The following is a 27,996-nucleotide window of genomic DNA, read 5'->3' on the forward strand; positions in this document are numbered from 1 at the left end:
GAATATTAGTTCGTAGTAAAAGACAACAGCCTACACTTTGATAGAAAAACATAGATTGTTTGGAATATGTTTAAGACAATCTTTTACAAAAAAAACTTGTATTCAAAAATCCATTTATAACGTCGTCGTTTTCCTTTCCCGTGATGTGATACTTCAAATTTTAATTTATGAATAAACTATAATTAAATGAAACTAATCCTTTTTTCATATCGTTGATTTTCCCTTCCTTGATGACTGGATTCAGCTGCCCACTTAATTATTTTTTACTTGTTTAGAATTCACGCATGTCAATAGCCTCACGGAGTTGAATTAATATTATTGTAAGCTGATTATCAGGGATGACAATATTATTAACTAGACACTATTGTTTTAGAAAAAAGGAAAATACCAAAATACCGAGGAAAACGGAAAATTGAAAGTCAATTATCAAATGGCAAAATCGGAAGCTTACAAACATCAAACTGTCATGTTCCTGACTTCATACAGACATTTTCTAATGTAGAAAATGATGGATTAAACCTGGTTTTATAGCAAGGTGAAGCTCTCATTTTTATGAGAGGTGTATGCAATTCCATTATATTGACATCGATGTGTGAACTAAACAAACATGCATAATAGGCAAAAATGTTATATGTCAGGATGTTTAAGTAGCATCGTAGAAAAAAATCGCTTCAAATCTTATGGTTTTGTTCTTCTCTACTAAACAGATGAGTGAATAACCCCCAAAATCAATCCTAACCTTCCTTTTGTGGTATGTATCCTTGTGCTAAAATTTCAAAACGATCCTCACACTTGTACTCTATTAAAGGAATGCTGTCATTTTGATACTTCTTTTGGACGTATTACATTAGTTATCCGTCGTCTGTCCTCAAGTTACCACATTTAAAAAGGCAAACAGACAAATAACAGTACACATGACACAACATAGACCACAAAAGAATAAGCAACACGAACCCCACAAAAACTAGGGGTGATCTCAGGTGTTCCGGTAGGGTAAGCATATCCTGCTCCACATGGTGCACCCATCGTGTTGCTCATGTTATAAACAATCCGGTAAATAGTCTAATTCGGTAAGTCACATTCATGAAAGGCGAAGGGATTGTAGTAACGACCTAAGGAACATATCCGATATCATTTGTGAAACGGTTATTCCAAAACGGTCAAGTTTACGAAGGGATGATTTCAACTTCACCATTTGGAACTCTTGGTTTAATTATTTCCTTGTCAGCAGCAACCCTCTATCAAGAAAATCATGATAGGAAATGCAAGCACGGGAATATCGTATCTAAATGACAGATAGATAACCCGTATGCAGGAACTGCTGGAATGTTGCTACTTAGAAATGGAAAGTTGACAATTGGAAAGCTGAAATCATCTCTTTTTTCGAAAAGTTTTGTTTTCAACCGACCCTCATTGTCAATTTCTCGATGTAAGTCAAGATATGAGACTGACTTAACTGTATCTGTTGTATCCTTGATGCGTTCAACATAGTCACCAAATTTTGATTTTTTTTAAAGGTTTGAAAGGTAAGAATTGTCACTTCTTATTTTTTCACAAAATTTTCCAAATATATAGTACAAAACATGTTGTTTAAACAACCTATTCCAGAGATAAAATTGAAGATTTACGCACTACACTTTTTTTTTTCATTTTCAACAAGTCTTTTATCGAAGAAAATTGCGTTTAACGCACGGCTACTCCAGATAAATTTATTATTTATCTTATAAAGAATAACATTTTTCAGTATCATTATAAATCTATATTTTTATTGATTCATAACTAAGGTAATTATGTGAATAAAGTAAAAAAATGTACCATATGTCTATTTTGGGACATCAAAATTCAATACGATCGTTTTACGGTCAATGTCGTCTATCTCACAAAATCTAGTTAGCCACTATAGTAAGTCATAATGTTGACTGTTTATACTCATGTGTCAAAATGTGGATTGTTTGTGTGTCAAAATGTGGGATGCTCCTAGAATGTCTAAATGTAGATCGAACTCGCTTATGAATGAATCAAACATTTAGGTGTTTTCCAAACAGTTATTTAAAGTTTACACAACGTTCACAATACACAAAAATGTATTCAGGTGTAAATGATAAAAAAATAACTTAATATCTTAACGACCATACTTAAACATGGTAAAAGGGCACTAGCTACAAGATATGGAAAAAGGTATGATTTCGTTTGGCTCGACCAATAATAAAACTGAAATACTGAAATCATTATTCGTGTTTAGCAGCCAATTCGGTTCAATTTTCTGAAATTTAGCTAGAGATTGGTTATGCATGCAGTCGTAGTCAGCCATTAATAGAAAAATAATGTCAACATTGAAAGTGAAAAAAAGGTGAACAACTTCTTTGACTGATTCGATCCATAAAACATCATTCTTATATCGGTTGTAATCTATTTAAAGTTATGTTTATAGACATAGGAAGATGTGGTATGAGTGACAATGAGACAACTCTCAATCCAAGTAAGAACTTATAAAAGTAAACCATTATAGGTCAAGGTACGACCTTCAACGGAGATTGGCTCACACAGAATAGCAAGCTATAAAAGGCCCAAAAAATATGTTTATATTGGGTGATGTGACCGTTAATAGTATTCAAAGGACATCTCGATAAATACTTAGTTGGTATCTGCACTTAAATACACACAAAATTTTGATACATATTAACGAGTACATGCTTTCTTAACTGTATATTTCAGACTTTTGTAATCTAGATATACGTTTAAGTATGTTATAAATCAAATATGAGAATCTGAGTCAAATCGGTGATCATGAATTTGACAGCTAATGCCCTTTTTAGGTTAATATGAAGTATTTTCAAAACGATATTTGTATTATAATCAACGAGGGGCGAAATACCAATGGAACAGTCAAAAGTAAAATCACAAAAATACTGAACTTAAAGGAAAATCAATTCGGAAAGTCTATAATCACATGGCAAAATCAAATAACAAAACGCATCAAAAACGGATGGACAAGAACTGTCATATTCCTGACTTGGTACAGGTATTTTCAAATGTAGAAAATGGTGAATTAAACCTGGTTTTAAAGCGCTAACCCTTTCACTTTGATGACAGTCTCATCAAATTCCGTTATATTTACATTAATGCGTTAACTAAACAGACACATTAAATAAAATAGTCAAAATATGGGTACATTAGTCATCAAACTCATAAACCGAAAATAAAACTGACAACGACATGGCTAAAAATTACAAAGACACAGACAAATGATAGTACACAAAAAACAGCATAGAAAACTACAGACTGAGCAACACAAACTTAACCAAAAACTTGGGGTGATCTCAGGTGCTCCGGAAGGGTAAACAAATCCTGTACCTCACGTGGCACCCATAGTGTTGCTCATTTAGACCATGTGAGGCATGTAGCTTCCTGCTCTGCTTCTTACCTCTAAGTACAAAAACCGCATTTGACAAAGAATAAATGCAAAGACAGACGAATTTGAATCTTACACTTGAATTTGTGTTTTAATATCGGAGGTAATTGTTCTAAGCAGGAACAGAATAAAACAAAGTCAATGATAGTCCTCGACTAAAACAAAATCCTTACTTCGTAAGAAAAAAGGTAAATATATGCATGTGAGAGCAATAAAAAAAACTAATTTACTATAATTGTTTTAAGACAATCTTATGTTGGATAAATTTAAAATTAGGTAGATAATAAATATTGGTCGCATGATTTGTATGTATTCTGACCATGACTCGATGATAATTATTTGATATTCGGCGTAATACAGTGGCTTATTACATAATTCATAAATGAATTAATAGATAATGTGCTCTACGTATAGAGCTTTTGATGATGCATCAAGAATTAGTGTTTTCATGATGTACTGTACCTGATATAAGCTTAAAAGTGAAATTTTAGCATATAACATAATAGTACTGCTGTAACTAAATGTATGTTATTGACAACTTCTAGCAATACACGCTCCATATCACAGTAAAGCCTTCTGCGAAACCACGTTGAAAACAGTTTAACATCAAAACTGGTTATGACGATTTGCTCTTAATAGATATAAGAAGATGTGTATGAATGCCAATGAGACAAAGTCACAATTTGTAAAAGTAAACCATCATAGGTCAAAGTACGGAACAGCAAGCTATAATGGGCTCTGAAAATAACTAGTGTAAAACTATTCAAACAGTAAAACCATCGGCTAAATAAAAAAAACGAGAAAGGAGAAACTCTTATGAAAAACATCAACAAACGTCAACCACTGACTTAGGACAGTGAAAACAAATTCAACAGGTTTAAACATTTTAACCCTCACACTCGGTTAATCTATGAAAAGGTTGTGCTATAAAATGCAAAGCGAGTGCCTGTCCGAGTACTTAATTTCATTTCAAAAATGTATATGGTAGATAAAAGGTGATCATGTTTTATTAATATTTAAAACCCGAAGCGTAGCAATTTTAGCACATATTTACACCTTCAAGTTACAAAACTAGCCTCTCTCGTTGTAGGAATGTTGAGGAAGAGATCAAGGTATGAAGCAGTTCTTCTTGTATCAGTAGTATCCTTAATTTCAAGTTCACTATAATATATGAAATGTAAGTACTGGTTCAAATATGGGTTATTCAGTGATAGGACATCATCAATATCTCTGAAAGTAAAATAATAAAATTTCTCAAGTTGCTTTTCCTTTTGTCATTAGAAGGTTTTGAATTAATTATGTTTCATACGAGTACAAAAATAAATCTGCCAGTAGGGGTACACATTTAATACCCATTGAAATACAGATTGTCTGTTGAATTATCAATCCTATGAACTCAACAAATATATTGTCGATCAAAAAGTCCAGCATTTTGATAATATCATCTTCAGTATATTTTTTGGTGGAATCAGTGTGGTTCTTCATAAAATAAAATTATAATAACCCAAAACAGAAAATTTGTATCTTGGATTTTTATGCTTATAGAAAAAGCTCTGTTAATTGAGATGACGAAGACGATCCTTAAATTGAGCATAGGAATAGTAGTGTAAAGCGTAGACAAATTACAAGTAAAAACGTTGCTGCAAAGTTGCAGATATTGTCATCTAAGATTAAGCAGTGGAACTTTTGAACTTTTGAGAATCCACACCTGTAAGAATATATACACCTGTGATATATATTGTAAGCATTAACTTTAATAGACCATTTAATAAATATATTATAATGTAATTATGTGCCTTTTTAATATTTGTAGCTAACATGGTCTAAAGGGCCAAGTGAGCTTTTCCCATCACTTGGCGTCCGTCGTCGTCTGTTAACTTTTACAAAAATCTTCTCCTCTGAAACCACTAGGCCAAATTAATTCAAACTTGGCCACAACCACCATTGGGGTTCTAGTTTTGAAAATATGTTCGATGACGCAGCCAACCAACCAAGATGGCCGCCATGGCTAAAAATAGAACATAGGTGTAAAATGTAGATTTATCTCTGAAACCAAAGCATTTAGAGCAAATCTGAAATGAGGTAAAATTGTTCATGAGGTCAATTTCTATTTGTCCTGAAATTGTCAGTCGAATCGGACAACCCATTGTTGGGTTGCTGCCCCTGAATCGGTTATTTAAACGAAATTTTGCAGTTTTTGGTTATTATCTTGAATATTATTATAGATAAAGATCCACTGTAAACAGCAATAATGTTTAGCAAAGTAAGATCTACAAATAATTCAATATGACCAAAATGGTCAATTGACCCCTTAAGGATTATTGTCCTTTACAGTAATACACGTCTCTTCTCTTATAGGCTAGTAAAAAGTGAAATCACAAAACTAGTAATCGATCTACGTATTAACCTTACTATCTGATTAGAATATCTGATGATATGAATGATGAAAAAAATACAACTGAAAATATTCTTATCTTAACACGAAAATGAAGAAATAATACAGGAACACGTGATTTACATAAATCTATATAACCACTGTCATATGTTTGGAGAAGTATCTCTACATTGATTTCATAGAAGTGTATAACATTGGTAAGCATGTGTTTATTACATTAATTTTAGTTAAGCTTAAGTGACATGTATATACTTATTTTATGTATCATTTCTTCCTTTCAGTCCTTTGTGAGTTAATTGCAATAATATAATAGGATGATTATTAGAGAAAGACTTAAGACAAATCTTCATTTACCATATAAAAATGTATAAACCACTTATCATACTGTATATTTGAATAACTGATATTTACTATATAACTTTATAGATATAACCTGTTAGACTAAGGATGGATGTGATTTTGTATGTACCGCTTCTTTTATCACTGTTTGAATGCGTGGTATCAAAATCACCAAATATTGTGTTTATTGTGGCTGATGATTTGGGTAAGTTTATTTTCTCACAGAATTGTTAACCTCAATGAAGTACGATAAAACTAAACATTGAGGTTAGTCATTGACTAAAAAACACTTTATAAGTAGTATGGGGAGATTTATGAACGAGCTTTACAACACAACCGGAATTAGTGTTTGCAGGATTTAAAATGAGCAAAAAATAGATAAACTTTGTGCCAATTTAAAAAGCGAAATCATTCTTCAACCTAACAATTTTCTTGATACTTGCTTAATCTGTTTGTATCTCATAATGTCCTCATAATGTTTTACTAGTTGTTATCGATCCATGTTTACTTTCTTTATTTAAAATGCGTATCACTTGAAAGACGCATTTATCATTTATCAATACATGGTTTGAAAAGTTGCTGTATAATTTAGTTTCCTTTTTTAATCACATAATGACGAGTGTCTAGAACACCGGACCGGGTCAGTTAATATATATCTGGTTTAGCTACTTATAGTTCGATGTTGATAATTGTATTGATCTTTTTTATATCATCAGTCAATATTACGTATTTAATGTGTTTTAGGATGGAACGATGTAGGATTCCGTAATCCGGCTATTATTTCTCCTAACATAGACTATCTAGCAAAGAATGGAATGATATTGAACAATTCTTATGTACAACCAGTATGTTCTCCGTAAGTATTCACAACTACAAATAATGCACAGAGACATTTTTTCAGGTTCGGGTCTAGGGCTATCTACATAAGTCCTGTCAGAATATTAAGTAAGATTATTGTAACAGCATACGATTGTTTGTCCATATTTTTACAAGAATTTCAGTAATGAGTATGATTATTTTACTTGCGTTGCATCTACACTAGTACTTGAAACCAACATATTTCCGCGTGCGATTTATTTTCGCGAGTAGACAAATGACGCGAAGATTAATCTTTAATAAAATGTTTCATAAAATTCTAGATTTGACAAATTAATTGATGTCCATTTTTCAGGAAAAGTGAATAAGAATAAATATCTTCAAAGTTTTGCTGAAGATGCTGTGTTTTAGTCATGAAAAAAAGCTTCTGTTCAAATTTCATCAAATTCATAGTAGGTTCGACAATTATTGATGTCTTAATTTGATTTCTACAGAAAGATCAAATAGTTCTCAACGTACAGAGCTCCGCACTTTCCTAATACGAAGCATAACATTTAATATACCAATTTATAAATAATTTATACATCTTCCATAGCCAAACTAATTCCCACCAATAGCATCTCAACTTACAAAGCTTTGTCCAGTTGTAAACAATTATTGAGTTCAGTACCTGTGTGAATTTTAAACAATTTAGTATAAAATTAATTTTCTGTTAATGCAACCGTTACAATTCATTTATTATCAAATGTAAGTTGCTATGTTGTTAAATACTTCCAATTCATCAGTTTCTGAGAATCTTTCATAATTTTCATGCATTTTTAAAATGCCTTTATATTTTCCAGTCATTTTGTAAAAAAATCAGTCAATATATAAAATGCCTGAAACTTCCAGTCATTTTACCAAATGCCTAAATTTAGAAAATGCATGTAACATATATATCATATTTCATAAATAAAGTGAAGAATTACTGAATTTTAATAAATTGTTTTAAAATAAATTTGTTTTAGATCAAATATGGACAGGTATGATAATTTTGGAAATATTTGTATGATTTTCATGTTAACAGATTGGTTAATGCGAATTTGTGAACGAATGACACTTTCTTCTTTTAGGTCAAGAAGCGCCTTTTTATCAGGGTTTTATCCATTCAAATCCGGACTGCAGGTAAAATAATACTCTTGTTTAAGGCATTGTCTAATAAACAAAACATATTATACTTAATACAAGTAAGAGTATTTATGAACAACTACCATGGAATCTACCACACGATTTAAGTGAACGAGAGTGTTTTTTATGATTTTCTAAAACTTGCAATTAAAAGATATGAATTGGAATGAATCAATATTTTTGCTAATGCGCAATGTAACCGGTGTTTTTATGATAAAATGAATATAAATTATTCTTAACAAAAAGTTTGAAACAGCAATGCACTACGATGTGTCTAAATGCAAATAATTTGGAGCTAATATGTGACAAATTAGACAAGATAACAGTTAGGTGACGAAGATGTTTATCCTATTGCTATAGAAAATAACAATTTCGTTATTTATCATTTCAAATCTAAAAAAAATAGAAGTTCAGACACAAAATTGGTATCAAGGAATGAAAGAGTTTGCTATACATTCACCCACAGATAAACGTTCACTATTTAGCTCACAATAAATTTTCAAATGTAAAAAAGACAAAGTTTAAGCATTGTCCGTGAACTCCCTTTACATTTCTGGGGGGAAATTGTGATACTTTATATTTTAAAACACTTTTACTCCACTTATGACAAAATATCACCATTGAGTTTATTTTCTGTTCCAGAATTATGTCATATTACCAACGGAGGCAGCATGTCCACCCCTTAACCAAACCCTCCTGCCGCAGAAACTGAAAGAGCTAGGATATGCAACACATATGATTGGAAAGTATGCAAACGAATTTTGTTTACTTAAATGAGTATTTTCTTCAAGATGTCAATAAAACAATGTCATAGACTTACTTCTTTTAGGCAAGCGCACGTTCTATGTAGTATGCACTCTTTCATGATTTGTCATTTCTATCAAATCCCATATTGATTTTTTAAGTTTTGTTTACAAAGCTTTTCAAAAATGGTAACTCATATAATTCTTAAATATTTTAGAATTGTTGGAAGAATATAAGTATACACATAAGGTTGAATAGTATCAAATAATCTGTCAATAATCTATGGTTCCTCAAAAAGGGAAACAAAAATCGCCGATAAACATGACTATTTGTCTTTCAGGTGGCATTTAGGAATGTGCAAATGGGAATGTACCCCGACATACCGTGGGTTCGATACATTTTATGGATATTATAACGGAAAAGAAGATTACTATAACTATACAATTGGTAAGTCTGAGTCTACATGTATAGTTCAAAACTACAAAGTTAAATGAAAACACTTTTAAAGTAGGAGATTGATATATGTTTGTCTAATTTAAGTAATTAACAATTTCATTTTTGAAAATAAACTTCCAAATGTTTATACATTATATATATAACTCGTCTAAACATTATATATATTTTAGAAGTCAGATTAAAACTGCTACATGTGTTTCTGATATTTTAAATTAAATTTCTTTTTTTTCCAGCTAATGGGTCAGATTTCCGTGATAATAAAGTACCAATACGACCAAACGAATACTCTACGGTAAGATGTCAAGGTGTTTTGAAAAGATAAGAAGTGAATGCGTGTGCTTGTGTATATACGTGCTTGGGTGTTATGATATGGACTATTAGTTAAACTATGGTGTTTAACGCGCATAAGCACGATCTATTCTAGCAAGAACACCTGTTCATAGAAATTCAAAAAAATCAAAAGCACCAAACAATGCCGGTTCAAATGAACAAGGAGTTTTGTTTCAATACCTTAATTTTTGCATATGTTTTAACATTCATATTTTAAGATGAACTCTTGGACTGAGTTTCAAATTCATATGAGCACGAAATACCTTATTACAAACATCAACTTTCCTTAAAAAACACTCAAACATGATACGATAATGAAATATGGACATAGAAAAAAACATCATGTGTATCTATTTTGTAGGCGGAAAACAAAATGAATAGAACGTTACATTTTGTGTTCGTCTCTGTATGTCTATATAATTAAATATAAACTATAAATGTTGAGTTATTTTTTCATTTTACAGTATGCATATGCCCGACGTGCAGACATAATAATCACTCAACAAAACAAAAGTCAACCAATGTTCTTATACCTTCCTTTCCAGTCAGTTCATCAGCCAATACAGGTAAGTTGTTACTGGTATGTTGTTCTAGCACTGCTTTACATGTTTTCCAATATCAAAAAGAAAGTGACGCTGAAAAAAACCCAAGAACATTACGAAGGCACAAACCATCGCCATTTACATTGATACTGCAAGGCCATGAAGATTTAGTTTACTCTGCGTGTAACCCTATGTGTTTTGAATAATTAACATGCTGTGGTCACATATCAGTTACAATCATTGTGAAAACTCGCGAGACGTTAACAATAATAAAAATTCAGGTGTTTAGAATTGGTAAGAGAACATTTTGTTTACTGAGGTTATATTATTAATTGAAAGTTATTTGAAAAAGCAATTATATACTTGTGTTTAACTGATAACTGTGTCTTTGAATATACAAGTATAATTTTTATATACATTTTCTTATGTTCATTTTGTCTTGAATTTGTATGACCTATTTGCCACTGGAAATGCACACATAACTTATTTATCTCTCCTGTCAAAAAAAAACCCGCATTTAAATCTTCAAAACAAATATAGAGATCTATATAAAAAGGTTAAACTTTGCTTCATATATTGCTGTTATAATTAGTGTTGGCTACATTTAAAAGATGATTAATTAAGAGACTTGCGTCTTAACTTAAATTGGATTACCTCAAGAAATGTTGTATGCTGTCTTCGATAATTTGAAAACCGAATATATATGAATAAGTACACCTTAAACAACCAGGCCTATTTAAGACAATAACTACTAAATATGTTAACATGAAGATGAGATGTCATAAGATGCAACATTCTATTAGTGAGACTATTTACATTTTTGATACATGTTGTTAGAATTATGTATATTCTAATAAATGACAATTCGGCAACAGGGGCTATGTTTTGTTTGGGTTTGTTTTAAGGATTTTTTTTGCATTTCCAAGTTTTTGGAGTATCTTATTTTATTAGCTATCAAAGGTACCAGGATTATGATTCAATACGCCAATCGCCCGTTTCGTCTACATCAGACTCATCAGTGACGCTCAGATCAAAATAGTTATAAAGCAAAACAAGTACAAAGTTAATTTTGGTTTCACTGATACTCCGTTTAAAGTGTGAACACTTGCAGAATAATTGAACAACCAATCACTGACACAAACATTGAAATCATGTTTCACACACTCATTTGAAACATATGTCTCGTTAGAATATATGACCCTTCGCTACTTTCTTTGGGCTATTCGTCATTGTATTTGACATATGAAGGAAGCTAGGACGTCTACAATCTATCATTTTCGTTAACTAGCCTTAGGTCGATATCGCTACATGTGGACTATTTTCCCCAAAATTATTTGACCAGTAGTTGATGCTTCGGAACTGCCATATTTATAGCATATTCTCTTTCGTGTTTTTAAATAGAAAAATGTTGACATTGAGTGTTTTGTGCTATTATTCATAAGAGCCTTTTCATAAAGCTTTTCATGTGATTCAGATATGAAACATCATATGCTTAAAAATATTTGACTTTCAGCGTTTGATAAATATAAATTTACAAAAGCTCTTCGGACACATACATTTTATAATATGTTTTTCCATTTCTATCAGCTAATAAAGACTACCAAAGTAATGATTAAAAACAATTTGAAAAATTGAAAATCTCTTGCATGAACGACAAAATATGGACAAAAAAAGTGAAAAATAATGTTTTACAACTAAGTAGTATTTTTGCTGTGGATCATAAACCCCAGTTTTTGGTGGGGTACGAGTTGTTGTTGTACCCCTTATTTGTGACACTGTGTTCACGCATCTTTGTCAATATGATGGTATTTAATGCGACTGTCGTACAACTGAGAGGTTTAGTGCTACAAAACAAGGTTCAATCCACCATTTTCTACATTTGAAAACGCATGTACCAAGTCAGGAATATGACTGTTGCTGTCCAATCGTTTGATGTGTTTCATCATTTGGTTTTGCCATTTGATTAGGGACTTTCCGTTTTAAATTTTCCTCGCAGTTCAGTAGTTTAATGACTTTACTTTTTTTATCATTTATTTTCGCTGGATACCAATTTTCGAGGAATACATGTGTACAGATGAACCATGACATCAAATGTTCAACGAATGGCAATTTTTCTTTAGGATTTTATCCAATCTACGACAAACCACGGAATAAAATTTCTACGAACATGCAATAGACATAAGGAGACGTGGTATGAGTGCTAATGAGATAACTCTCTATCCAATTTACAATTTATAAAAGAAAAACCATTATAGGTCAAGGTACAGTCTTCAACACGGAGCCTTGGCACACACCGAACAGTAAGCAATAAAGGGTCCCAATAATGAAAGTGGAAAAACCATTCAAACGGTTAAACCAACTTTCTGATATATATGAAAAACGAAAATAACCTTACAATTGTATCAACATGTCAAATTAAGTCTTCATTAATCAACGAAAATTGGTATCCACTAAAGTTGGTACCCACCAAAATTAATGAAACGACTGTATATGTTATTTATATTTTAGGTTCCTGAAATTTACGAAAATATGTATCAAGACATAAAGAATGACGGAAGACGAAAATTTTCGGGTAATATGCTCTTTACTTGTAAATATAGATAAGAATATGTGGTATGCGTGCCAAAAACACAACCATCCATCCTGGTGACAATGTATCAAAATTTGAAAATTGTAGACCAAAGTACGACCTCGAACACGGAGCCTTGTCTTACATTGAAGAGCAAGCTATGTAGAGCCCAAAGTTTATAAGTGTGAAACAATTCAAACAGGAAAACCAATAGTCTAATGTTTATAAAAAACGAGAAAGGAGAAAGACTTATGAACCACACTAACAAACGATAACAACTAAATATTAGCTCCTGACTTATGACGTGTGATAAAATGCAGCAGGTTGAATCTTTTATATAAACTTTCGATTTCAAATATTTTGACCACGAGCATCACTGAAGAGACATGTATTGTCGAAATGCGCATCTGGTGCAAGAAAATTGGTACCGTTAATTTTATTACTACCACTGGGTCGATGCCTCTGCTGGTGGACTATAAGTTCCCGAGGGTATCACCAGCCCAGTAGCCTGTACTGGCATGAAAATACTGATTTTTTGTGTTATTAAAATGTGCTGTTACAAAATGATAGAAATTATTATAAATTAAGGAATGTATCTCCCTCATGCAAAGCTCTGATTCCTTCCACGGATTTGGCTATACTTTTTGGACCTTTTGGATTATAGCTCTTCATCTTTTATATAAGCTTTGGATTTCAAATATTTTGGCCACGAGCATCACTGAAGAGACATGTATTGTCGAAATGCGCATCTGGTGCAAGAAAATTGGTACCGTTAATTTTATTGAAACGTTTTAACAGGCGATAATCTTAATTCTAACATGAGACAGAAGTGTAACATTAAAACATAAAATGACACACTAAAACGCACCAATCGATCAAAAAGACTTGGTTTACATTATTTGAGAGTGTTGACACTCATATTTAAAACAAATAACTGGACAAACTGGAATATTTTCGGTGAAAGATAACACAGGACTTAGTGCGGAAATAATGAAGAATGCCAAAATTAATCATCTAAGTCATTATCTTTTTATCCATTGTTCTTTATAATGGACTGGTTATTAAATGCAGTGCAGTTATCACTAAAATAATTGTGATGTATAATTAGTTCATTTTTTTATTGGTTTTTTACTAAGTGACATCATACCCATTTAAGTATAGGGGAAATATAAATGGCGCAGAATCAGGCTCAAAATTATCGATTTTATGTCAAATGAATTAAGCTTATGCTAAAATGATTTTAGCTTATGCTTTAATGTTTTTTAGCTCATCTTAAATTGATTGTGTGAGTTAATGCTAAAATGAGGTTTAGCTAATGCTAAAATGAGTAATTAGCTTATACTAAAATAAATTTAGCTTATGCTGAATTATAATTTAGTATATGCTAAATCAAATGAACTCTCAAATGAGTAGATCGCTTTCTTAATAAGTTGGTTGGAAAGTTGCTGCATGCGGTCCTATCTTATACTAAACATATTGCAAATAAATTGATGATCAGTGAATTTCATTATTATAATCAATTAAGCATATGCTAAATTAGAATTTAGCATATGCTTAATAAGATAAGTATGACCTTGATTCGGCGTCATATGCAATATCATGCCAGTGTTAGTTGTCAGTTCTGTTCAATTCATATTAGGTAAATCAATTAGAAATTATCGGATAGACTATCAAGATGTAGATGAAAGTTTGACCATCACTGCTTATTGTGTATTGGTCTCTATTGGTTGTTTGTATTCACTTGATGCATAATTAACATCTTCACAACACTTCTCATATTGCATGACTGATATAACTGTTTTTGCTGAAGTGGAAAGCAGGTCTACTTTTCTACTAAAACTTTCCTCAGAATTGATTTTCATATTTTATAGCCGATCATAGTCATTGAAAATTAACCAACCTCCAAAAACATTGATGTTTGATTTTACAGGAATGGTCACAGCAATGGATGATGCCATAGGAAACGTAACAGATTCACTGAAGCGTAACGGAATGTTTGAAGATACACTTATCATATTTACTTCAGATGTAAGATATTGAAAGTGTTCAGAGTATAATTTTTTTCATGACTGTATTTACATATCTTTTTTAATCTTGAATACGAACATCGTATATATATATGCTGACAAATAAACTACAACGTTATTTGATTACCGTCATCAGTTGTCTTAAGGAACATTTCACGATGATCATTTTTGAAGTTCAAACAGTTATCTATAGTTGCACTAATCCATGTCATAATTACTCTGTTTGATAGTTTGGCGTCAAATAATTATGCTGTTATCGATGTAGAGTTTATTGCATACTTTAAAATATTCTTAGTATTTACTTATTAATCTTATACTAATAAGTTTAAAGATATTTTTAAAGGAAGAAATGAACAATGTTTTAGAATGGTGGTTGGCCAATCCATTCTGGAAATAATTACCCACTGAGAGGTAGTAAGGCAACAGTATATGAAGGAGGAACTCGGGCTTCAGCTTTCGTATATGGTTTGGGAATTCAGAAAAATGATACTGTTTTTGACGGGTAATAAATCTAAAATTAGTAGTACATTTTTTTTTACTGTGTTGAGAATTTATGCAAATTACTAAAAGAAACATACTTCCAGTTTATATTGTAGTTACTTCAGTGGTGTACTTGCTTTGCTGTTACTATAACATGGATTGTTTTCGAATTAATGTATTAATATAACTACAAATTATATTTTTTTCTTCAAAGTTGACATGATAATATATTAAAAAATGTAAAATTTCAACCACACGACTTCCAATATTGAGCTGATTGTTTGCTTTATTATTGCTGTTTTAGTATGATTCATGCTGTGGACTGGATGCCAACAATTCTCTCTGCTGCTGGAGGAGGTCAAGGTATGTAGATATATTTCAGTCAGTTTCAAATTTTCAGTTTTATGAATAAATTGGATAAAAGATAGTCATTTTCTTTGAAAGATAAATGTATTGTAGCGGGCAGGGGCTTGAAATGCTTCGACCCAAAAGTTTTTACTCAAATTATATGAGTAGTTTATAAATAACAAAGTCAGTACGACAAGATATGAGCTGGTCAGTATAATATAGGCATTTGCTAAAAGTCACGTAAATAAGTTTCTATCCTTTATTCATTTCTAGAATCATATATTTTCATTTATATTCAAGATAAACAACAATTTAAACTAGTAATATACTTAAACTATAGACTTAAATGATATGACAAGAATCTATTCCGTATGATACATGTACAAAGTTATCTCTACACTCAAGAGATATTCATTAACTTATCTCTAAACTCAAGAGATATTTATTAACTTATCTCTACACTCAAGAGATAATATGTTGGTGTGTCAGAAAAATACATAAAAAGGCTGAGTCCTGCTATCCTAATAAGAAAATAAATTACCTAAGAGAAAATCCTAACTTCAAGTGAATTTAATCAGAATACCTCTTTCTGACATTTGTACATATAGTTGTAACTGATAACTCACCAGTTACATAAAACATGTTTATTATTATTAGTTATATTCAGAACCTTTCCTGAATAACTAACAACTGTTTTGTTTATCATAATTTCCAGACCTTTAGGAAATTATCCCTTACTTGCCTAATGTTTTCTTATTTAATCCTATTTATTACAAAATGACAAACGTTAACAGTAACTATAAACTTCAATGAACAATTTCAATAATTCTAACTTTAAAAGATAAACTAGAAATAAAACTTCAAAAAGTCCGTTAAAATGAAATATATATTCCTTTTAAACTTTGAAAACGCTAACTTTACTATTTTCCTTTACAATTTAACCTTTAAATAAATGAAGTTTCTAAGAAAATTTAACCATTTTTACTGAAATAATTTACGAGCAAATAAAATACTAACTGTAAGAACCAAAAGTTTAAGCAGAACTGACGACCAAGCGTCGAAATTACGTCAATGTTGGATTGTTGGATGGTTGGATGGTTGGATGGTTGGATTGTTGGATCGCGCGCTTGCCGTCCAACCAAATATTTGAATACTTAAATAAATTACAAAAATCACAATAATATACAATTTTAGTAACCTTTATATAATAAACAAAGTTTGCATGGTACTAAACAAGTTTCTATAGTAACTAAAAATACAACAATATATACAGCGCCACCGGAAGTCACAATACGTAAACAACATTGCGAAAAGTTATGTGTGTCACCGGCGGACCAAAATGACAAATATCTAGGATAGTGAGCATTAACATCTGCAAAACATTGAAGACGTTGACTACAAATACTAAAAGGAATTACAAGAAGTATGTGAAAACAGTTGCCAACACGTAAAAATAGTGTTTTTATTGAACAATCGTCCCAAGTGACACATGGATTCTACTGCGCATGTCAATACATTACATTTCATTCATAAAATTCAAGCACAGGTGCGTGGAATTTACTACGATTTACTACAGTTTCTACAATTGGATCTTCACAAAAATACAAGACATACAGTTGGATTATTCAGTGGATTATTACTATGAACTGGTAAATTATTACATGAACTTCAACTGGTTTATCAAATATATACAAATGACAGTAATTCAATATTTCTACAAGAATCATAATATTGTAAATGTTCTAACTTTACTTTATTAAATGTTAATTAAAACTTATTTGCTTCAATTATCATATGTTCCAGACTACAAGCATTACAAGTAGTATAATACAAGTTATTTCACACAGTTACTGTTTCCTACATAATAACTTTCAACAGAATATTAAACAGTATGCTTTATAAATACCAATTTAAAACATACATCAAAAATATCTTACATGTCTATCACACGTCATAATAAAATACATGAAAATACATGTACCCTAGTCGTCGTACTCTACATTTTACCCCCTTTCCATTATTTGCGTCCCCGCAAATACTTTAAACTTTTGCAAAAGTTTCCATTTGAAATTTTTCTATGTCTTAAATACATATTCTTCTTAAAAAGAAATTATTTCTAAAACTGAATGAAATTAGCTTTCTTATTAATACAATCTATGATTATAACACAAATACATCATAATATATTAAATTATGTAAAAATTATACATAATTATAAGTCTTTTCATATTATATTTTACAGATACACCTGAAGTTTCACCATTATGACCATCAGCACGAGGGCAGTAGATACCAGACAGACAGATATATATACCAGATGTGGAAAATTACTGAACGTTATGAACAAACTGGAACATGGCTAAGAACCAGAGGTTTCCTGAAGGAAAAATTTTAGTTACTATGCAAACAGTACCAAAACATTTAAATATAAGTTCAAAAATATACCCAAAATTAACTTTTAACACTTAAAAGCTTTGACTGTATATATCTAATATAAATAACTTTTTAACTTTTCAACTTTCCAAAATAAATTTTCATTCTAAATTAATTTTTCAATAACTTTTAATCTTATAATAGCCTTAAATTACTTTTGATATTATCAATTCTAATAAACAATACCATAACATTTCTATAACATTTCTATTAAAAATTAAAATTACATGTACATCTTTATTCAATCTTAAATTAAATGTCTCTTCATGTAGCTACCAGGGACTTCTTCTGTTTCTTTTGTGCAACTGGAGCATTGTTGCTACATGTACAAAATGTATTGTAGGGGGTGGTTCTGGTGTCAGATCTTTTTCCTTAGTTGTCAAATGTCTATCTATTTCTTCTTTGGATACCCCCTTTCCAGACTCTAAATTTGAGTCATGAAATTGCAGTCTTCTCATTGCAATTTGGTTATTTACTTCAACTTGTTCAAGTGTGTCTTCACATTTTGATAGCATCTTTGGTTCATGTTCAACAACTTCTGCTGAACCAATTACTGTATCTTGATCATACATGTATGGGTTCATTATACTACATGTACTAGTATTACAAGTAACATCTTGGCTTATGTTAGCTTGGCTACTAATACTATTTACTAAACATGGTGCCATTACTAATGGAAATCTTTCTGAAAATTTCTCAGTGGGTTGTAAAATGCAATCTTGAACTGTTTCAGGAGAATCATCATCAAGTCGGTCAATGAAAACATCAACAAAATTTTCAGACCTTGGGGGAGTTTCATAGTAAGCTTCCCCATAAATTTTTCGTATAAATTCATTTCTTTGGCCAATTTGTGTACAATGGACAGCATGACCACCGAGCAGTATAATTCCTTCTGTTAACTGTATGTCAGCAGGACCCCACTGAGATTTTATCAACACATCTAGTCCTAACAAAGCTTCGTCTTCTATATTTGCAACTATCATTTCTGTATCAAAACATAAATTTCCTAATTTAATTTCAAAAATAGCTTTCCCTAGCTCCTTTAGGGGTTTGCCATCAGCACAAGCTAAAGTATTAGACTTTTCCAAGATTGGTCTATTAACATGAGGAATTTTATTAAAGGCATACACGGATAATACTGTCCGGACTGCCCCTGTATCTACAGTAAAATTAACCTCAGACCCTTGGATATGTCCTTCAACATAGACTCCATCACTTCGGAGTACTTGTCTTGCAATAACATTACCTGCAACTGATTGTTCACTTCCTAAAATTGTGTTAGAACAAACTAAATTTGTATCTTCTATAAAAGTGACAGAAGATATATTACTATTACTACTAGTTTCCTCTTTACTATTACTATTACTACTATTTTCCTCTTTACTATTACTATTACTACTAGTTTCCTCTTTACTATTACTATTACTACTACATTTACTAGTTTCCTCTTTACTATTACTATTACTAATATTTTCCTCTTTGCTATTACTATTGCAAATATGTTTCTCTTTACTATTACTATTGCTAATATTTTCCTCTTTGCTATTACTATTGCAAATATGTTTCTCTTTACTATTACTAAAAGTTATACTGCTTGTTGGCTCTTGTACATGTACACCAATATTGTCCAATTTTATATGACCGTTTTCATTAAACTTAAGGGCTAACTTCTGGTCAGCTGGGTTAACCCGTTCTAGTTTAATGTATATCCATCTGATTTAACTTCACCTTGTGACATACTACTGTTGGGGGGAGTGTAAGGCATATTCATCTGTCTTGGAGGATTAATAGCCATATTATTTCTATAATCTGATTGCCTATTGGGATTGCTATAGCATTTTCTTGCATAATGACCGGGTCGACCACAATAGTAACATTTTGGGATGTTTTCTGGGTTATTGTTTCTGTCACAATTGTTATTCCTATAATTCCCATTAGGAACATAGGGTGGGGCGTTGACATTGAAGGGCTGTCTGTCAAACTGTATCTCATCATTTCTTTTCTTGTCTAGGTACATTTGATCAAACATCTTCTGTAATTCAGCTTTGGTTACTGAAATTACATCTTTTTCTGAACTTGTGGAATCTTGCTTGTTGAAATTGGTGTTCTCTTTCTTTAGTTGCCTTACTTTGGTATTTCTTCCTGAATTAATGCCCTCATGTGTTTCAGAAGTTATCTCCTTATAGGTAATGACCTCTTGGACTGCTTCCTCTATAGTTTTGGGGTCTTTATTAAGTTCAAGATGAATTCTTGCTTCAGTATCCGACAGTCCCATTAAAAATCTTTGGAGCAAGTCTTCCTGTCTAATTTTTGCCTGTCTGTTGGAATACGCCTTATCATATAGGCGTTTTAATTCTGCAGCATAGTCTGCAGTGTCTTCATTAGGTTTTTGGGTACGTCTATTAAATTGTACCTGATATGCTCTTTTATTCTCAAAAACCCCAAATCTATTCTTAAGTTCTGTGGCTAATTTTGAATAATTCTTTAATGTTTTACTATTAAGCTGATCAAACACAAAATCACCAGCTTCCCCTTGAAGTCTGGTTAACAATTCACCCAATTTAGTTCTGTTATCCCAATTTTGAAGATTTGCAACTGCCTCAAATCTATTTATCCAGACCTCCCATTTTTCTTTTCCTGTGAAAGAAGGGAGTTTGGCATTGGAAAACCCCATTTTTGATTTTGATCGTTTACTTTGGGTTATTACATCTGTATCAATACTATTTGTATCCATATCAGAGCATGCATCACTAAATATTTCATCATCAGATTCATCACACTCAGATGCTGATGTGAAATCTAAATTACTATAAGATGTAAAACTTGGTTTAATACTTTTTCTAACTTTAGATATAGAATTGCTATTATTAGCAATTGTTGTACTTTTAGCATGTTTTTGCTGCTGACTTGAAGCATTATTATGCCTATATTGTTTGGTAATACCAGTAAAAGCATTTTGAATGGCTGATACTACTTGACCAGTCATATCTTGTATCGCTACTTTTATACTGTCATATACCCCAGAATCACCTTGATTTTGAGGTTCAGACTTGTTTTCTATATCATTTTGCTTTTGATATCTGGAGGACCTTCTTGGAGAGCCAGTTTTTCTAGGACTTGGCCTCTTACTCAATTTCGATCTGGGTCTTAAGACTATTGTTTCTTCTTCTTCAGTCTCAATACAAGACAAGTCATTAGAAACTTCATTAACTTGGTCACTTTCAGAATGACATGTTTCATCATCAGTGGTATAGAGAGTATTAACTTCACTGTCTTCTGTGTCATATTGGCTACTATGTCCCCTATTAATATATGTGTCGGTCTTTCTTGAACGAACAGACCTTGGTTTACTCATTGCACTGTTTATCTATTACACTTCAAAAGGTTCGTATCACAGGATCCAATAAAGTTTAATGAATCCCACCGAGGATGCCAAAATTATGTAGCGGGCAGGGGCTTGAAATGCTTCGACCCAAAAGTTTTTACTCAAATTATATGAGTAGTTTATAAATAACAAAGTCAGTACGACAAGATATGAGCTGGTCAGTATAATATAGGCATTTGCTAAAAGTCACGTAAATAAGTTTCTATCCTTTATTCATTTCTAGAATCATATATTTTCATTTATATTCAAGATAAACAACAATTTAAACTAGTAATATACTTAAACTATAGACTTAAATGATATGACAAGAATCTATTCCGTATGATACATGTACAAAGTTATCTCTACACTCAAGAGATATTCATTAACTTATCTCTAAACTCAAGAGATATTTATTAACTTATCTCTACACTCAAGAGATAATATGTTGGTGTGTCAGAAAAATACATAAAAAGGCTGAGTCCTGCTATCCTAATAAGAAAATAAATTACCTAAGAGAAAATCCTAACTTCAAGTGAATTTAATCAGAATACCTCTTTCTGACATTTGTACATATAGTTGTAACTGATAACTCACCAGTTACATAAAACATGTTTATTATTATTAGTTATATTCAGAACCTTTCCTGAATAACTAACAACTGTTTTGTTTATCATAATTTCCAGACCTTTAGGAAATTATCCCTTACTTGCCTAATGTTTTCTTATTTAATCCTATTTATTACAAAATGACAAACGTTAACAGTAACTATAAACTTCAATGAACAATTTCAATAATTCTAACTTTAAAAGATAAACTAGAAATAAAACTTCAAAAAGTCCGTTAAAATGAAATATATATTCCTTTTAAACTTTGAAAACGCTAACTTTACTATTTTCCTTTACAATTTAACCTTTAAATAAATGAAGTTTCTAAGAAAATTTAACCATTTTTACTGAAATAATTTACGAGCAAATAAAATACTAACTGTAAGAACCAAAAGTTTAAGCAGAACTGACGACCAAGCGTCGAAATTACGTCAATGTTGGATTGTTGGATGGTTGGATGGTTGGATGGTTGGATTGTTGGATCGCGCGCTTGCCGTCCAACCAAATATTTGAATACTTAAATAAATTACAAAAATCACAATAATATACAATTTTAGTAACCTTTATATAATAAACAAAGTTTGCATGGTACTAAACAAGTTTCTATAGTAACTAAAAATACAACAATATATACAGCGCCACCGGAAGTCACAATACGTAAACAACATTGCGAAAAGTTATGTGTGTCACCGGCGGACCAAAATGACAAATATCTAGGATAGTGAGCATTAACATCTGCAAAACATTGAAGACGTTGACTACAAATACTAAAAGGAATTACAAGAAGTATGTGAAAACAGTTGCCAACACGTAAAAATAGTGTTTTTATTGAACAATCGTCCCAAGTGACACATGGATTCTACTGCGCATGTCAATACATTACATTTCATTCATAAAATTCAAGCACAGGTGCGTGGAATTTACTACGATTTACTACAGTTTCTACAATTGGATCTTCACAAAAATACAAGACATACAGTTGGATTATTCAGTGGATTATTACTATGAACTGGTAAATTATTACATGAACTTCAACTGGTTTATCAAATATATACAAATGACAGTAATTCAATATTTCTACAAGAATCATAATATTGTAAATGTTCTAACTTTACTTTATTAAATGTTAATTAAAACTTATTTGCTTCAATTATCATATGTTCCAGACTACAAGCATTACAAGTAGTATAATACAAGTTATTTCACACAGTTACTGTTTCCTACATAATAACTTTCAACAGAATATTAAACAGTATGCTTTATAAATACCAATTTAAAACATACATCAAAAATATCTTACATGTCTATCACACGTCATAATAAAATACATGAAAATACATGTACCCTAGTCGTCGTACTCTACAGTATCATAGTCCGATACATAGCGGATTACATAAACATTATCTATTTGACTAAGAACAATCTGAAAAAAGAGTGAACTTTTTAAACACATTGTCTGTGTGTGTATACACCTTGAAAAATCTTGGTTTAAAGTGTTACATTTTATCAAGGAAATTGATATGTAATTAATGATCAAATCAACAAAACTGAACATTAGAGACACTTTTGCTATGATGTGAATAGACTCACTGTATCTACTCTCGTCTTCTTTGATTTTAATTAATGATCATTTGTTCTGAATTGGTGAAAATGGAATATTCGTGTTTCATTTTAATAATGGATTAATAGATTTTTTTTTTTCTCAAGTAAGTGGCATTGATGGTTTGAATATGTGGCCAAGCATAAGTAAAGGAGTTCCATCCTCCTTGAGGTCAGAGTTCATCTATAACCTCGACGATTCTTTAGTACCTAATATTGGGCGTGCTGCTATTAGGTAAGTGTATAGTAAAATATAAAGACATTTTAGAGCTTATAGTTTCATGAATTATTTTTAAATATAAGAGTAAACAATGCTGAAAACTTACACCATTTAATTGTGTCTATTTATGTTATTTAAGATTCAAGTTAACATTTGTAACATTTTGAACAGCGGTATACTACTGTTGCCTTTATGTAATATACTCTAAATAGTCAAAAATGTATATAATATTTCACAAAGAGTTGCTATCTGGTTACTAACGTTGAACTTTAAAAAACAATTGCATGTACTTGTTGCTATAGAATGGGTGATTACAAGTTAATAGAAGGATTTGCTGGTGCATGGAATGGCTGGTACCCAGTTCCGGAGACCGCGGAAGACGTTACAATTAATGAACCTAAGGTAGATTACTACCAGTTGTATAACTTGAGAGGTAAATATAGGGTATTCAAGTCACATTGTCATATATATAATCAATCAGCAGTTCACTTCAGCATAACATAGGTTGGAGGTATACAGATTATAAAAAAGACAAAACAGAGAGGTACATTTTAGAAATGTTTATAACAAAGTTTCTATATGAATCTCTTTTGTCAGGAATACAGTAGTTAGTAATAAGCCAATGCTAAAATCCCATATATTGATTAATGAGACAATCAAAGTAACAAACTATTACTGAGAGACATTCATGAACACAAATCTGATAGAGACAGGTAGTGTCGATAGGGTGTGCGTTTTCTGTCTGCAACATCCATTGTGCGAATCCAAACTCATATAAGGTAGCAATACCAAGTTAGTAGTTTAGTTCAGTTTTCAGTTTGACTGTCCGTAATTTCGTAGCCAAACCGTCCATAGATCCAGAAATGTTTATCATGAATTGTTTTACGCAATTTTGCAATTTTGTAAAAAAAAAAAACAAAAAAAACAAAGACATAAGATTTTAACTTGATTTCCTGATAGATTGATGTAAACAGTCCCATAAAAAGGTATAACTTAAAGCGATAGAAATTACATTTTTGGACATATTTTGGAAAACTATGTGACATCTCTTCTACTTCCTTCGTTTACAATAATTTTTAGCGAATACATGCAGATTGTTGCCATGAATACAAAAAAAATCATCTTGAACCATATCAACTATACTGGATATTAAATCTATTGAAGATTCTGATTACGTACATATTGCTACCTAAATATATCTCAATTTGGTATTGGACATTATTTGGTAAACTAATTAATTACAGAACTACAACGGTATTTAAGGCGTAAGACTGCAAAACATGTTGCTAGTGAGTCAAAACACAGATTTGATCTATCGTTCAGGCAATTTTATTGCGAAGACTGTAACAAAGGACCAGAATTATATTTTAATACGCCAGACGTGCGTAAACTTGATGATTGTGTCGATTGCAGTGGTTCTTACACATGGTTAATTTTGGTTAAGAAAAACCCTGCTTATGAAATCGGTGTAGCATTATTTTGTTTCAAGTTAATCCACATATGATGCAGAACCTGTTTATCATTTCAAAGAACCCGATATCATCCTCGGTTTTTGATGAATAACTTGTTGCCAAGTCTTTAGTTTCCTATGATGTGTTTTGAATACCTTTAGCTTTTCTTTGGGTATTTTTTTTGACATGGCGTTGTCACTATATTTTCGACTTTCGCGTTTGAATGTCCCTTAGGTATATTTTGTTTCCCTTAAGATATGAAAACGCCATAAGATTTGGAAAATATATGGTCCTATTGAGAAATGTTCAGTTGACTATTGGAGAGTTTACATCATCAAATTTGTCATAGGTTCCAATTTGAGATTGTCCATATATGTCAAAATCGAAAAAGAGAGCAAGAGATGAAACATAGTTTCTAGTTCGGTAGTAACCTTAAGTTCTTTGAACTATATGGGAGACATTCACTTGCTAAAATGTTGACTATCAATATATCAATATAATCGATCAATAACCTGAAGTTCTTCTTCTAGTAAATAGACAGGACAATCCACTATGTAGGTACAAATATAAGTTGATAAAAAATATACCAAACTCAAAGGCAAAATCATAAAGGGGTAATCCATAAAAACTGACCAAATCAAACACCATTAACCAATTATAAAGTTGTACACTACTGCCACATTCATGATAAGCTCAAGTTCAATGATAGATAAACAGATGTGGATTCTAGATTTTTAAAAGGGGTCATTACCAAAGCAACGTTAGGAGTGGGACTTTATCCATAAATATTGCCCTATAAGTTATTCCCGAACTCAATCCGTCTCTGAGTAAGCAGTTGCTTGTTAGTAGAGTTTAAAAATATCTCCTTATGTAGAGCATTATTTTCTATTTAATTCTCTTAGGTCATGTCCCTTGAGTTTTGTCTTGCTGGTTTAATTTTTATTATGTGATATATATTTTATTCATTCACGAATTTGAATTTTCTGAAAGTCAGTCAAACTACATGTTATAGGTAATATTTTTTTTTTTGTATTAAATTTGTAGATGATCCTTATGAACACAATAATTTGCACATCAAAGAGCACAGCATGTTAGAAAAGATGAAAGAAAGGCTTCAGGAGTATAGGAAATATATAGTGCCACCTCTAAATAGGACACGAGACCCTGCATCGAACCCAAATAAATATAATGGTTACTGGACACCTGGATGGTGTTAGAGTTTATTGATGAAAATCTCAAAGTTATAGAACTTATTAAAAGCATCTGCACACTAGATTAAGCAATGTGTTAGTAGTTCTACTCTTTCATAAGCCTCATATCGTTTATTCTGCCGCTATTCAATGTCTAAGAGGTTAATTCTTATGTAGATATAGGAAGATGTGGTGTGAGTGCCAATGAGACAACTCTTCATCTTAATAACATTTTAAAAAAGTAAACTATTATATATAGGTCAATGTACGTCCTTCAACACGGATCCTTGGCTCACACCGAACAACAAGCTATAAAGGGCCCCAAAATTACTAGTGTAAAACCATTCAAACGGGGAAACCAACGGTCTAATCTATATAAAAACGAGAAGCGAGAAACACGTGTGGACTACATAAACAGACGACAACTACTGTACATCAGATTCCTAACTTAGGACAGGTTCAAACATTCAATTAGTCTATTACATAACTTATTTGCTTGTAAAGACAATATTCAATCAGGATGTAAGGTAAATCTGTATTGAAGAGTCAACGGTGTTAAGTAAGAGAAACTTGTAGAAATCCCTTTTTCAGCGTTAGATAGAATGGAACAAAATAACGCATTTAAATAAAAACTATGTCATTGAAATAGACAAGGTTGACACCTGAAGTTAGTTCTAACAAAACTTTTGAATGTTCACCCCTGTATATCCCCATTTCCTATATGAAATTATGTTTTTGAAAATACTTTGAACGACAAAATTATTTCATATTTCATATTTCTTCCTGTGTGACGTTTACATTTTGGCGTCAAACACGCGACTCTACACTGATATGAACCTAGTCATTCAGTCAAAGGACTTCAAATATTTCAATCCTTATCCTTTATGGATTGATTTAAAATACATATAGAAGTAAGCAATGAATGTGGTTGTTAAGTTTGATAGATGATTTTTGTGCTTCTGTGTTAAACATTTGCTTGTTTTTGTTCTAATTGAGATTTTGACACAGTGATGAATGCTGTACTTCTGTTCTGACAATTTTATCCATTATGTCTGTTTTGCTCACGCCTAGTTGTATAAAATGAAATTTGATGCGACTGTCATACAAGTGAGAGGTTCAGCGCTATAAAACCAGGTTCAATCCATCATTTTTTTACATTAGAAAATGCCTGCACCAAGTCAAAAATATGACAGTTGTAATAGATTATTGGATTGACAAATGACACTTTTAAAGGATATTTTACAAAGAAATAAGAGTGTGTCTTGTTTAATTTTGCACACAAAAGTGTCCTCCCAATTTTTCCCTATTTCTGCAGAAATAGCCGATTTTACTTTTACACTATTTTAGTTTTCAAATTATCTGAGCAGCAGACAATTGAATAAATTTACATTTAACTATTATCTTGTGCCCGAAAAAACTTGTAAAGGTCCCGCTGCAATATATGCCTGTATTTGTCAATTTATTTTGTCATCCTACCGGAAAAAGAAGTACATGATGTAAGACATT

General features: G+C 31.5%; 1 protein-coding gene across 6 annotated transcripts; it reads left to right on the forward strand.

Moving 5' to 3' along the window:
- The first annotated feature begins 2,081 nt into the window (after positions 1–2,081).
- Positions 2,082–26,579, forward strand: LOC139513205 (arylsulfatase B-like). 6 transcript variants are annotated; one of them, XM_071301488.1, is made up of 17 exons: positions 2,082–2,178; positions 4,503–4,589; positions 4,958–5,152; positions 6,234–6,351; positions 6,891–7,002; positions 8,075–8,126; positions 8,772–8,875; positions 9,214–9,320; positions 9,563–9,621; positions 10,124–10,225; positions 12,710–12,773; positions 14,701–14,798; positions 15,163–15,299; positions 15,582–15,640; positions 23,738–23,864; positions 24,152–24,282; positions 26,345–26,579. In XM_071301488.1, exons 4-17 carry the CDS (start codon positions 6,255–6,257, stop codon positions 26,515–26,517), a joined length of 1,422 nt encoding a protein of 473 aa, XP_071157589.1. In that variant the 5' UTR covers positions 2,082–2,178; positions 4,503–4,589; positions 4,958–5,152; positions 6,234–6,254; the 3' UTR covers positions 26,518–26,579. The 6 variants fall into 6 exon arrangements, with proteins under 6 accessions (XP_071157589.1, XP_071157588.1, XP_071157593.1 ...); XM_071301489.1 differs by having other exon boundaries at positions 2,106–2,178; positions 4,503–4,524; XM_071301487.1 differs by lacking the exon at positions 4,958–5,152.
- The last annotated feature ends 1,417 nt before the right edge of the window (positions 26,580–27,996 follow it).

Source organism: Mytilus edulis, chromosome 2 (assembly GCF_963676685.1).
Source record: "Mytilus edulis chromosome 2, xbMytEdul2.2, whole genome shotgun sequence".
Taxonomy (NCBI): domain Eukaryota; kingdom Metazoa; phylum Mollusca; class Bivalvia; order Mytilida; family Mytilidae; genus Mytilus; species Mytilus edulis.